Source organism: Macaca nemestrina, chromosome 10 (genome assembly GCF_043159975.1).
Source record: "Macaca nemestrina isolate mMacNem1 chromosome 10, mMacNem.hap1, whole genome shotgun sequence".
Taxonomy (NCBI): domain Eukaryota; kingdom Metazoa; phylum Chordata; class Mammalia; order Primates; family Cercopithecidae; genus Macaca; species Macaca nemestrina.
The window spans coordinates 135,655,257-135,669,157 of NC_092134.1; the positions used below are offsets into that span (position 1 = coordinate 135,655,257).

Consider the following 13,901-nt stretch of genomic DNA (forward strand, 5'->3'; position numbering starts at 1 on the left):
GAGTGCAAGACTAAGAGACAGCGATAGTAGATACACATTGTTTGTGGTCTCTGATGTTATTATGAATAAAGTAAGCAAAATGTTGGAAGAACAGAGTTATCATTGCTTCTGGGGATGGTTGGCTGTGCAAGGTGAAGTCCCAGAATTCTCTCAGATGGATGAGTTCAGCTAGGAATAGGGAGGACTAGAATTATCCATACCCAACTTAAGGCAGAAAAGCCAAGACAAACAAGTGTAGGAAATCACTGAGCACCCTGGTCTCCATTTCCCATTCCACACCACCTTCCTCACCCTCATCATGAATGGAAATCTGGGAATCATATTATCTCTCACTGAAATAATATTTATTTTTCAGCCCACAGGGAACCCAGACTGGTTGGAGGAGACATTCCCTGTTCTGGACGCGTTGAAGTGAAGCATGGTGACACATGGGGCTCCGTCTGTGATTCGGACTTCTCTCTGGAAGCTGCCAGTGTTCTCTGTAGGGAATTACAGTGTGGCACAGTCGTCTCTATCCTGGGGGGAGCTCACTTTGGAGAGGGAAATGGACAGATCTGGGCTGAAGAATTCCAGTGTGAGGGACATGAGTCCCATCTTTCACTCTGCCCAGTAGCACCCCGCCCAGAAGGAACTTGTAGCCACAGCAGGGATGTTGGAGTAGTCTGCTCAAGTAAGACCCAGAAAACATCTTTAATTGGTTCTCATACTGTGAAAGGGACGGGGTTAGGGAATCATAGCTGTCTTTTTCTAAAGCCCTGTCTCCTTCCAGGATACACAGAAATTCGCTTGGTGAATGGCAAGACCCCATGTGAGGGCAGAGTGGAGCTCAAAACGCTTGATGCCTGGGGATCCCTCTGCAACTCTCACTGGGACATAGAAGATGCCCACGTTCTTTGCCAGCAGCTTAAATGTGGAGTTGCCCTTTCTACCCCAGGAGGAGCACATTTTGGAAAAGGAAATGGTCAGGTCTGGAGGCATATGTTTCACTGCACTGGGACTGAGCAGCACATGGGAGATTGTCCTGTAACTGCTCTGGGTGCTTCACTATGTCCTTCAGGGCAAGTGGCCTCTGTAATTTGCTCAGGTAAGAGGATGAGGGGCAGCCAGTGATGAGTCTTAAGAGAAGGTGTACATAGGGTTGAAGAACAAAAGTGAAATGCAGTGATCCATTTTGAAGGGTCATGAAAAGAATGAATACTAATTCATGCTTCAGAGTATTAACCTCATTTGTCTTTCAGAGGGTGAGCAAACCTAATTTTGATGGACTTTATAGTTATCCAGTGCTTACTATGTGCCAAGCCCATCTCAAAGCACCTGATTTATTCCAAACGTGTTGACCATCCACCTTCCCCTCTCTCTCTAAGCTATGTTTGTCCTCAACTCATCCATATAACATTTCGTCTGACTCCCCTAACCTTTTGTATCTTGTATGACTAAGTACTTTGGTGTTTGCAGGAAACCAGTCGCAAACACTGTCCTCATGCAATTCATCATCTCTGGGCCCAACAAGGCCTACCATTCCAGAAGAAAGTGCTGTGGCCTGCATAGGTGAGACTCTGTGACAAATCTATGAAAATATTAATAACGAGCAGAATGCTCGTTATTAATATTTTCATTTCTCTTTGCAGAGAGTGGTCAACTTCGCTTGGTAAATGGAGGAGGTCGCTGTGCTGGGAGAGTAGAGATTTATCATGAGGGCTCCTGGGGCACCATCTGTGATGACAGCTGGGACCTGAGCGATGCCCATGTGGTGTGCAGACAGCTGGGCTGTGGAGAGGCCATTAATGCCACTGGTTCTGCTCATTTTGGAGAAGGAACAGGGCCCATCTGGCTGGATGAGATGAAATGCAATGGAAAAGAATCCCGCATTTGGCAGTGCCATTCACATGGCTGGGGGCAGCAAAACTGCAGGCACAAGGAGGATGCAGGAGTTATCTGCTCAGGTAAATTATGCATATTACCTCTGGTCACAATTACATAGAGAAAGGACTGAGAGAGGGTAGTAAGGGGTATTAATCTTAAAGATTTTCCTGAAAAGTAGGTCCAAAAGGAACTATTGTGGGAGTCAGGACAACAGAAGTCTGGGTTTGATGTGCTGGTGGTACTTCATGAGCAAGGTAGTGTAACATTGTAAAGAGAAAAGACCAGAAATGGTCTTGTATATCATGAAAATGACAACAAAGTTCATAATGAAGGTTTTTAATAAGTATATTTTGGGCTGGATATTAGATAGTGATCCAATGGCAACCCTTGATAATTACAGTGTTAATAAACAAGTAGATTTAAAGGGATAAGAAGAAATACGTATGTTGCATCATTCTACAGAAAAAAAGATAATTATAATGCCCAAGCAATTTTTCATGGCAGATAAATGAGACTTACTTGTCATAGAAACAAAAATTAGCGTGAGGTTACTGCCCTTGCTTTGTATACACGGTGAGTTTTAGAAAACATTCTGAAATTTTAAAATGTACTATTTCATAATATATTGGGGGAAACAGAACTATGATTCAGTAACAAGGAAGTGAAAAACTCTGTATCCCAGAAGTGATTTATTCCTATTTTAATGACATAAATCTGGTAGAAGACATGCATAGCAAAACTGTGAAGTGAGAGATGTACACAGAACATTGATTTTAGTGCCTGAGTGTCTAACAATTTTAACTATCAAAGACAGCTGCAAAAAACAAAAAAAGAATATTTTTGGGAAAAAATCCAAACTATGTAATTGAAAAAGGCTCTGAGCCTTTGAGTTCTGGAAAGTCTGTTAGAATCATTGAGGGCAATCTGAAGAGGTCTCTGAGTCCAAAACCTAAGACTAAAACACCTATAATGCATTTATAGAATAAATAAAATATTTTAATAATATCTATGAAATCATCTAGAAGCTACTAACGAATTATTAGTAACTGACATATTGTACCATTGTACCTATTTTTAAAGCCATTCTTACATCAAGGTAAAGGGAAGGAGTCTCTGAATCTTCAGAAAAGATGCAAAACTACTAATTCTGTGTTTCACTGCAGAGTTCATGTCTCTCAGATTGACCAGTGAAGCCAGCAGAGAGGCCTGTGCAGGGCGTCTAGAAGTTTTTTACAACGGAGCTTGGGGCAGCGTTGGCAGGAGTAGCATGTCTGAAACCACTGTGGGTGTGGTGTGCAGGCAGCTGGGCTGTGCAGACAAAGGGAAAATCAACCCTGCATCTTTAGACAAGGCCATGTCCATTCCCATGTGGGTGGACAATGTTCAGTGTCCAAAAGGACCTGACACGCTGTGGCAGTGCCCATCATCTCCATGGGAGAAGAGACTGGCCCGGCCCTCGGAGGAGACCTGGATCACATGTGACAGTGAGTATCCATTGACCTATATGAAAATTCCATTCCGCAGTCCCACTGTCATCTTCTGATAAGGGACATTGGATTTTATTTTCCTATTCTCACACTGGCTTAAGCTGTTAGATCGAATTAAGCAAGAATGGGTAGCTTGTGGGTAATATCTGTTCTACCTGGATGGTGTAATTGGTTTTATTTAATTTGGCCTGTAGATATTCAGGATCAGCTTTTATTATTCTAAAGAATATCATACTCCCCATGATTGACTTGAAAGATTTATTCAGTTGCTTTCTCTGAGGAGAAGAGAATATGTGATTTAATATTTGACTATTGAGTGGTTTACCTTACCTTCCCATTTTTCTTTCAAATATTATCTTGTTACACTAATATAAGGAGAAAAGCAGTCAGAAATCAGAAAGATCAATTCTCAGGTATTTCCACATTCTACAGGTTTTTTTTTTTTGTTTGTTTGTTTTTTTTTTTTTTTTTTTGAGACTGAGTTTTGCTCTTGTTTCCCAGGCTGGAGTGCAATGGTGTGATCTTGGCTCACTGCAACCTCTGCCTTCCAGGTTCACGCGATTCTTCTGCCTCAGCCTCCCGAGTAGCTGGCTGGGATTACAGGCATGAGCCACCACGCCCAGCTAATTTTGTATTTTTAGTTGAGCCGGGGTTTCCCCATGTTGGTCAGGCTGGTCGCAAACTTTTGACCTCAGGTGATCTGCCTGTCTTGGCCTCCCAAAGTGCTGGGATTACAGGCGTGAGCCACTGTGCCTGGCCTCTACATCTTCTTAAACTGTGAGATTTCTGTCAACCTGCCATCTCCCAAGATCTTGCCTATTTGAAAGAACTTGACATCACATATTTATAACGTTAACTTTAATCATTTAACATTTACTGGGTCACATTATGTATATTATGTGCAGGATGAAATATACTTAGTTGGCTGTAATGACAAGTCCTCTTATAAAAGATAAATTTTGTAAAAATTAAATTTTAAAATGCACATTCAGTAAAATTTTAAATAGGTTTTTGTTTTTTTTTTTAAGTTTCAAATCTTTTTTTTCACCTATGAACTCCTGGAAACTTTTAGAAGTCTTAGAAATAGGCTACATGTCTTTGATTTTTCAGACAAGATAAGACTACAAGAAGGACCCACTTCCTGTTCTGGACGTGTGGAGATCTGGCATGGAGGTTCCTGGGGGACAGTGTGTGATGACTCCTGGGACTTGAACGATGCTCAGGTGGTGTGTCAACAACTTGGCTGTGGTCCAGCTTTGAAAGCATTCAAAGAAGCAGAGTTTGGTCAGGGGACTGGACCCATATGGCTCAATGAAGTGAAGTGCAAAGGGAATGAGTCTTCCTTGTGGGATTGTCCTGCCAGACGCTGGGGCCACAATGAGTGTGGACACAAGGAAGACGCTGCAGTGAATTGCACAGGTAAGTGCCAGAAGCCTGGATTGAGCTTGGAATCTCTGGCAGCAAAGAGGGGTTGGGCAGTGACGTGTGTTGTGTAAAACCCGGACTTATCAACACAGGGATCTGGTGGGGATTGTCATTAGAGAATCATAATGTCTCTACTGAACGAATGATGAAAACAGTTGTTATATGTTGGCCTTCACCAAGGAGACACATACAACCTATATCCCCTGTGCAGAGGAAGAAAGACTAGACGACTCTAGTTTTAGGTGGGAAAGAGTCATTTACTTGGTTGAGAGGTACTAAGGGATCAGACAAGGAAATCAAAATGTTTGTTCTATATATCACGCAAAGAATTAAGCCTCTCTCTCTCTTTTCTCCTACAGATATTTCAGCGCACAAAACCCCACAAAAAGCCCCAACAGGTATATCATGGAGTTTGTGATGATAAGACCAATTATCTGCATACATAGAATTTTTCTTGTTTAGAAATTTTAGGTAGAAGTTCTGAGGATTTGATATTTACCTCAGGGATCCTGTATTTGACCTAAGAGAGAGTCAGTAACTAGCGACCTTGGTCTTTTTGATAAGACATGATCATATCTCTTGATATTTACTTTACTTAGGTCACACATCCCGTCAGTCATCCCTTATTGCAGTCGGAATCCTTGGAGTTGTTCTCTTGGCCATTTTCGTCGCATTATTCTTGACTCAAAAGCGAAGACAGAGACAGCAGCTTACAGGTTTGAGCCAAATTAGGGTTTATCTAGTATGTCTGCAGAATAAGGGGGTTCTTGGGAAGAAAAAAAATTAGACTCAAGTCTAATGGCCAGAAAGACGGAATCTAAAAGAGATTTGAGCAGTTTCTCAAAATAGAGGGAAGGGCCAGGATGGTGGCTCACACCTGTAATCCCTGCACTTTGGGAGGCTGAGGCAGGAGGATCGCTTGAGTCCAGGACTTCAAGACCAGCCTGGGCAACAGAGGGAGCTCCAATTTCTACATATTTTTTCTTTTTTTAAATAGAATAAGATTTCAGAGGAGAAAAGGGACTTTAGGTTGCATTGATGATTCCTGTGTTCTATCTACATGCTTAATTGGAACATTATAGAATTGAAAGTTCAGAATGAATATGTTAGACATTATTTAGGATGACTTTTTTACTTAAACATTTATTTTCTCTTACTATAATCAATCTCCTTATCACAAATTTTACTGTTCTGTTGGGCAATGTATTAGGCTCTGAAGATACAGACATGGACAATAAATCTTGGTGGAACTTCAAGTCCAGTGGAAGAGATATATATGTAAACAAATATACTACAATGTAGCCATTGTACATTAATAGAAAAAAGGAACAAAAGTGGCATAGAGAAAGGCGTAATTGAAAGGGGAGGGGGATTACTGGAGGCTTCAAAGAGGCTTGGGGGACATATTTCAAACATAGAGGCTCAGAGAATTGGGTGAGGAACATTCTAGAGAAGAGTATATACAAGTGTAGAGAAGCCTAAAGGATGAAGCATTTCTTGTTTTTTTTCTGAGGGGTAGGGGGAGAAAAAGTTGAGTGCAAGGAGGGAGGCTGCTAAGTCTGAAGAAGAGAAAAGGCACAAATTATGAAGTTCTTGTGTTTCACATGAGATTTATAGTCATTAGAGTATTATGTAGGGGAGTGAAATGGTCAAGATATCTTTTAGGAAGATCTTTTGGCAACAGGATCTATGAAGATTAAAGGAGGACCACATGACTGACAGGAATGGCATTTTGTAACAGTTGAGGTAAAAAATGAAAAGTACTATAACTATAGTGAGAATGGAGGGGAGAAGAAAGACTTTTAAAGATACTTAAGAAAAGCTCCAGTGAGTTATGGAAGACTGCTTACCCAAATTATGGTCCTTGGGTAAAAATAGTGGGTTTTTACATTAATACAATGGCAGTGGGGAAGATTTAGCCTCATGCCTATTTCCTTTGAGTGTGGGGCGTTATAAAGGAAGAGCTTGGAAGTAGAATGGGATAGAAACAATAGCATGGATAAGGACGAGGTATGTTTGCAGCGCTGGGAAAAAGCACACATACAGGAAGGGAAATTTTATTATGATAGCTGATCCCTAACCTAGGATCTCTGTTTTCAGTTTCCTCAAGAGGAGAGAACTTAGTCCACCAAATTCAATACCGGGAGATGAATTCTTGCCTGAATGCAGATGATCTGGACCTAATGAATTCCTCAGGTCTGTGGGGTTCTTGGAGGGTCTATTGCCCAGGGGTTCAGATCAGGGGCTGCAATTGAGGCATAGACATTTTACTTTGATAAACAGCTAAAAAATTCTGAAAATGTAATAGGAAGCTTAGATGCATATAATGGACAAGAATGACTGAAAATTATTCCTGGAGAACATCAAAATTGCAATCATAGGGAGGCCTTTAGCTTAAGAGGTCTGTGATTATTCCTGATAGAGGTAGGAAAAGAACCATGCAGCAGAATATTATGACTTGGACCTCGTTTTATTAAAACAGAAATTAATCTTATGAAAGACTGTCATAAGTGACAGTTTAACTTTTTTCTTTAAATAAATTTTGTTGTGTATATTTAAGGCATACAGCATGATTTTATGGGATGTATATAGATAGTAAAAATCTTACTAAAGCAAAGCAAATTAACATCATCTGACATAGTAACCCTTTTTTGTGGTGTTCTTGTGGCAAGAGCAGCTAAAACCTACTCACTTAACATGAGTCGTATATACGGTACAATTTTATTGCCTGTAATCCTAGTGTTGTAAATTAGACCTCTAGACTCGTTCATCCTACATAGCTGCTACTTTGTATCTTCTGACCTATGTATGTCTTTCTCAGTTTCTTCCATTCCCATTTCCTGTCACTTTTTTTCTCTAGCTTGATATTTATTATATTTTTCCCTAAAAGTCGAAAACCTTAAACTTTCCATATCTTTATTGCATGAGAAGCCATCAAAATCCACAGGACTAGCCTTATTTCTCATCACATCATGCTGTTGTGTCCTTGAACTTCTGTTTAGCACCAATGCACTAATTGTGCCTCTGGGGCAGGATAACTTTACTGGGTTGGAAGAAATATCCCAAAAACCATTGTCTTTATCCATTAAGGGTCCCTGACCTTCTGAGAGGGGCCTGCCTCACTTCTTCAATCCAAAGAATTATGCATCTGCCACTGTGTCAGGGAATATATTTAAGGTATAAGAAACATGTACTGTGTCAGGAAACATATTTAAGGAATAGGAAAGACTTTCTCTGCCCTGTGACTCACCCATGCTTGCCTTCCTAGTTATGGGTAGTGTTTTCAGTTGCTCAAAGAGCCTCACAGTTACGTGAGGAGAGGTCTGGTTTATTTCCCAGTAATTATTTTCTTCCTTTCAGAAAATTCCAATGAGTCAGCTGATTTCAATGCTGCTGAACTAATTTCTGTGTCTAAATTTCTTCCTATTTCTGGAATGGAAAAGGAGGCCATTCTGAGGCACACTGAAAAGGAAAATGGGAATTTATAACCCAGTGAGGTGAGTGATGAGAATTTATTAGTCATTGTTCAAAACAGCTACATTCCTTTTGAGGATTGAGAGCTCTTCTGGCATTAGAAAGAAAGAATGTAATATACATATTTTATATGCTTATGTGCATATATTTGTATATGTATATATCTATATTGAGAATATATAAAAGCTTATAAATATTCATCTCTTAATTATACACATAAATATATAGTAAGAAATAATAATAACACATCCATGGAGCTAAGGATAAACTGAGTAAGCAAATATAAATTAATCTTTTGAAGACATTACAGGTATCATTTCAGGAAAAAGATAAGACATATTATACATCTGCATTGTATAATACATGCTATGGTAAAGACTGTACAAGACACTACAAGAATACAGAAAGTTTGCCTGAGAAACTTTGGGGTTGTTGTAAGGTGATGTGATATTGAAGGTAAACTTTAAAAATGACTGAAAAATAGACAGTTCCAAAGAAAGTTCACAATATGTGCAAACTAGAGGCAGAAAAAAGAACTATGCCTTTACGGAACTATTAGAAATTTTTTATTCAAAAACATATATTGAACATATTTATGGTAACAAGTAGTACCTCGAGCACTGAAGATACAGAGATAAAAGAGACTATTGGCAAAGACATGATTGTTTAATAAAAGATATCATAGTCTATAGGTGGTAATATGAAGAGGCCATATAGAGAGAAGCGAGGTGGTTAGAATCTAAGCTGAAAAGGCTGCAGAGAGCCCTGTAATGAATGGTCTTACCTGCTATACTTTATGTTCATCTTTCATTTGGGGGTCTGTTGAAGAGGTGATGATGAGCTTTGAAAGTTTCAGATGAGACAAGATGATTAGAATTGCATTTTCACAATTTGCTTTCATGAGAAAAACATAAAAAAAATTTCAAATGTGAACAAGATGTATAGTTAAGCTACACATCAAGAGAAAAAGTTTGTGAAATGAGTTACTAGATACATTTTCTGTTTCTAAAATAATTTGGGGAAGACTACATCTAGAAATGAAATGTAGAAAAAGTTTTTTTATAGAAATACTATATATTGTATATACGAAATATAGATTGAGACAAAGGATAAGAGTTGGAATTCTTAAAGCAAACGAAATGTAAATTGTGAATATCTATAAAATGCACAGCTGATTTTACATACTATATATATACACACATAGATACATGGAGTTCTTATAAACTGTACAGAGCACAAAAGGGTTAATATATGTGAATGTAAATTGTGTGTATGTATGTGTATGTGTAACATCCAATAGATAATTGGGCAAAGCTATGAAAAGACAATTCAGACAAAATGAATTTCAAATGACGGACATTTTTAAATGTCTGGAGGATTGAAATTATAATTAACAATGAGGTATCACTTTATACAAATCAGACTAACAAAAATTTGAAATACCATCAATATTTATTACTGGCTGGAATACAGAGAAAAAGGCCATTTCAAACACTGCTCTTGGAAGTGTGAGATATGGTAGGTAGCCTTTGGAGAAAGCAATCTGGCAACTTCTATTAAAAATTATTTTCAAAGATTCATAGAGCCTTTGACCCAGCAATTCTCTCCCTGAGAATTTCTTCCATACCAATAAAGTCACCAGTGTGTAATGAGAAATACACAAAGATTCCTTTTTGCAAGGTTGTTGAAAGTGGCAACAAACTAGAAACAAAGTGAATGCCAGTTGACAGAGTAGTGGCTGGAAATATTATGGTTTAGGCAACTAAAAAAGAAAAAATCATCTATAAAATATAATAATATGATTCCATTTATGTATGGGCTATAATCAAATATAATGTTTACATCTATAAAATTATGCATTTGTATGTGCATAAAGAAGCTAAAAATTCTAGTGTTGTAAACTGAGAACCATGAATAATATTTGATTTATAATCTGAAGCATATGAATGTTTTCTGATATGATAAATAATAATTGAACTACTTTTCCCTTAAAGAGTAATCACCGCTGAATAACTGCTTCAGAATCACATGAGGGTGCTTTTAAAAAATGGCGATTCTTTTTTTTTTTTTTTTTAAATCTTTAAGTTCTGGGATACATGTGTTGAACATGCAGGTTTGTTACATAGGTATACATGGGTCATGGTGGTTTGTTGCACCTATCAACCTGCCATCTAGGTTTTAAGCCCTGCGTGCATTAGGGGCTTAAATTTGTCTTAATGCTCTCCCTCCCTTTGCCCCCTACCCCGCGGCAGGCCCTGGTGTGTGATGTTCCCCTCCCTGTGTCCACGTGTTCTCATTGTTCAACTCCAACTTATGAGTGAGAACATGCTGTTTTGGTTTTCTGTTCCTGTGTTAGTTTGCTGAGAATGATGGTTTCCAGCTTCATCCATATCCCTGCAAAGGACATGAACTCATTCTTTTTTTATGGCTGCATAGTATTCCATGGTGTATATGTACCACGTTTTCTTTATCCAGTCTCTCATTGATGGGCATTTAAGTTGGTTCCATGTCTTTGCTGTTGCAAATAGTGCTGCAATAAACATACGTGTACTTGTGTCTTTAGAGTAGAATTATTTATAATCCTTTGGGTGTATACCCAGTAATGGGATTGCTGGGTCAAATGGTATTTCTGGTTCTAGATCCTTGAGGAATTGCTACATTGTCTTCCACAATAGTTGAACTAATTTACACTCCCACCAACACTGTAAAAGCATTTCTATTTCTCCACATCCTCTCCAGCATCTGTTGTTTCCTGACTTTTTAATGATCACCATTCTAACTGGCATGAGATGGTATCTCATTGTGGTTTTGGTTTGCATTTCTCTAATGACCAGTGATGATGAGCTTTTCGTCATGTTTATTGGCCACATAAATGTCTTCTTTTGAGAAGTGTCTGTTCATATCCTTTGCCCACTTTTTGATGGGGTTGTTTGTGTTTTTCTTGTAGATTTGTTAAAGTTCCTTGTAGATTCTGGATATTAGCTCTTTGTCAGATGCATAGACTGCAAAAGTTTTCTCCCATTCTGTAGGTTGCCTGTTCACCCTAAATGATAGTTTATTTTGCTGTGTAGAAGCTCTTTAGTTTAATTAGATCCCATTTGTCAATTCTTGGCTTTTGTTGCAATTGCTTTTGGTGTTTTAGTTATGAAGTCTTTGCCCATGCCTATGTACTGAATGTTACTGCCTAGGTTTTCTTCTAGGGTTTTTATGCTTTTAGGTCTTATGTTTAAGTCTTTAATCCATCTTGAGTTAATTTTTGTATAAAGTGTAAGGAAGTGGTCCAATTTCTGTTTTCTGCATATGGTTAGCCAATTTTCTCAGCACCATTTATTAAATAGGGAATCCTTTCCCCATTGCTTGTTTTTGGCAGGTTTATTGAAGATCAGATGGTTGTAGAGGTGTGGTGTTACTTCTGAGGCCTCTGTTCTTTTCCATTGGTCTATATATCTGTTTTGGTACCAGTACTATGCTGTTCTGATAACTGTAGCCTTGTAGTATAGTTTGAAGTCAGATAGCTTGATGCTTCCAACTTTGTTCTTTTTGCTTAGGATTGTCTTGGCTATACAGGCTCTATTTTGGTTCCATATCAAATTTAAAGTAGTTTTTTCCAATTCTGTAAAGAAAGTCGATGGTAGCTTGATGGGAATAGCATTGAATCTATAAATAACTTTGGGCAGTATGGCCATTTTCACAATATTGATTCTTCCTATCTATGAGCATGGAATGTTTTTCCATTTGTTTGTGTCCTCTTTTCTTTCCTTGAGCTCTGGTTTGTAGTTCTCCTTGAAGAGGTGCTTCACATCCCTTGTAAGTTGTATTCCTAGGTATTTGATTCTCTTTGTAGGAATTGTAAATGGGAGTTCACTAATGATTTGGCTCTCTGCTGGTCTATTATTGGTGTATAGGAATGCTTGTGATTTTTGCACATTGATTTTGTATCCTGAGACTTTGCTGAAGTTGCTTATCTGCTTAAGGAGTTTTTCGGCTGAGATGATGCGGTTTTCTAAATATACACTTGTGTCGTCTGCAACAAGAGATCATTTGAGTTCTTTTTCCTGTTTGAATATGCTTTATTTCTTTCTCTTGCCTGATTGCCCTGGCCAGAACTTCCAATACTCTGTTGAATAGGAGTGGTGAGAGAAGACATCCTTGTCTTGTGCTGGTTTTCAAAAGGAAAGCTTCTAGGTTTTGCCCATTCAGTATGATATTGGCTGTGGGTTTGTCATAAATAGCTTATTATTTTGAGATACGTTTCATCAATACCCAGTGTATTGAGAGTTTTTAGCATGAAGCATGTTGAATTTTATCAAAGGCCTTTTCTACATCTATTGAGATAATCATTGAGTTTTTGTGATTGGTTCTGTTTATATGATGGATTACATTTACTGATTTGCATATGTTGAACCAGCCTTACATCCAGGGATGAAGCCAACTTGATTGTGGTGGATAAGCTTTTTAATGTACTACTGGATTTGGTTTGCCAGCATTTGATTGAGGATTTTTGCATCAATGTTCATCAGGGATATTGGCCTGGTATTTTCTTTTCTATGTTGTGTCTCTGCCAGGTTTTGGTATTAGGATGATGTTGGCCTCATAAAATGAGTTAGGGAGGAGTTTCTCTTTTTCTATTGTTTGGGATAGTTTCAGAAGGAGGAATGGTGTTAGTTCTTAGCTCATCTTTGTACCTCTGGTAGAATTTGGCTTTGAATTCTATCTGGTCATGGTTTTTTTTTTTTTTTTTTTGGGTTGGTAAGCTATTAATTACTGCCTCAATTTCATGACTTGTTATTGGTCTAGTCAGATTTGACTTCTTCCTCGTTTAGTCTTGGGAGGATGTATGTGTCCAGGAATGTATCCATTTCTTTTAGATTTTCTAGTTTATTTGTTTAGAGGTGTTTATAGCATTCTCTGATGGTAGTTTGCATTTCTGTGGGATCAGCAGTGATATCTCCTCTATCATTTTTTATTATATTTACTTGATTCTTCTCTCTTTTCTTCTTTATTAGTCTGGCTAGTGATCTGTCTATTCTGTTGATCTTTTCAAAAAACCAGTTCCTGGATTGATTGATTTTTGAAGGGTTTTTCATATCTCTATCCTTCAGTTTTGTTCTGATCTTAGTTATTTCTTGTCTTCTGCTAGCTTTTGAATTTGTTTGCTCTTACTTCTCTAGTTCTTTTAGTTGTGATGTTAGGGTGTTGATTCTAGATATTTCCCACTTTCGGATGTGGGCATTTAGTGCTATATATTTCCCTCTTAACACTGCTTTAGCTGTGTCCCAGAGATTTTTGTATGTTGTGTCTTTATTCTCATTGGTTTCAAAGAACTTCATTATTTCTGCTGTAATTTCGTTACTTATTCAGTAGTCATTCAGGAGCAGGTTGTTCAGTTTCCATGTAGTTGTAAAGTTTTGAGTGAGTTTCTTAATCTTGAGTTCTAATTTGATTGCACTGTGGTTTGTGAGACTGTTTGTTATGATTTACATTCTTTTGTACTTGCTGAGGAGTGTTTTATTTCCAATTATGAGGTCAATTTTAGAACAAGTGCTATGCGGTGCTGAGAAGAATGTATATTCTGTTGATTTGGAGTGGAGAGTTCTGTCAATGTCTATTAGGTCCATTTGGTCCAGAGCTGTGTTCAAGTTCTGAGTATCC

The 13,901-nt window shown here is 38.2% G+C and overlaps 1 protein-coding gene across 4 annotated transcripts in view; it reads left to right on the forward strand.

Annotated features, from left to right (window-relative positions):
- LOC105484234 (CD163 molecule) overlaps nt 1–13,901 on the forward strand; it is a 34,335-nt gene that overhangs the window by 17,426 nt on the left and 3,008 nt on the right. The window contains exons 7-16 of one of the 4 annotated variants that reach the window (XM_011745706.2): nt 356–670; nt 770–1,084; nt 1,456–1,548; nt 1,629–1,943; nt 3,027–3,347; nt 4,461–4,769; nt 5,135–5,173; nt 5,375–5,491; nt 6,876–6,971; nt 8,136–8,272. In XM_011745706.2, the coding sequence (XP_011744008.1) occupies nt 356–670; nt 770–1,084; nt 1,456–1,548; nt 1,629–1,943; nt 3,027–3,347; nt 4,461–4,769; nt 5,135–5,173; nt 5,375–5,491; nt 6,876–6,971; nt 8,136–8,263 (2,048 nt within the window). In that variant the 3' untranslated portion in view covers nt 8,264–8,272. Of the gene's footprint in view, nt 1–355; nt 1,085–1,455; nt 1,549–1,628; nt 1,944–3,026; nt 3,348–4,460; nt 4,770–5,134; nt 5,174–5,374; nt 5,492–6,875; nt 6,972–8,135; nt 8,273–13,901 lie in introns of all 4 variants that reach the window. The other 3 variants (XM_011745709.2, XM_011745705.2, XM_011745708.2) reach the window with 3 other exon arrangements.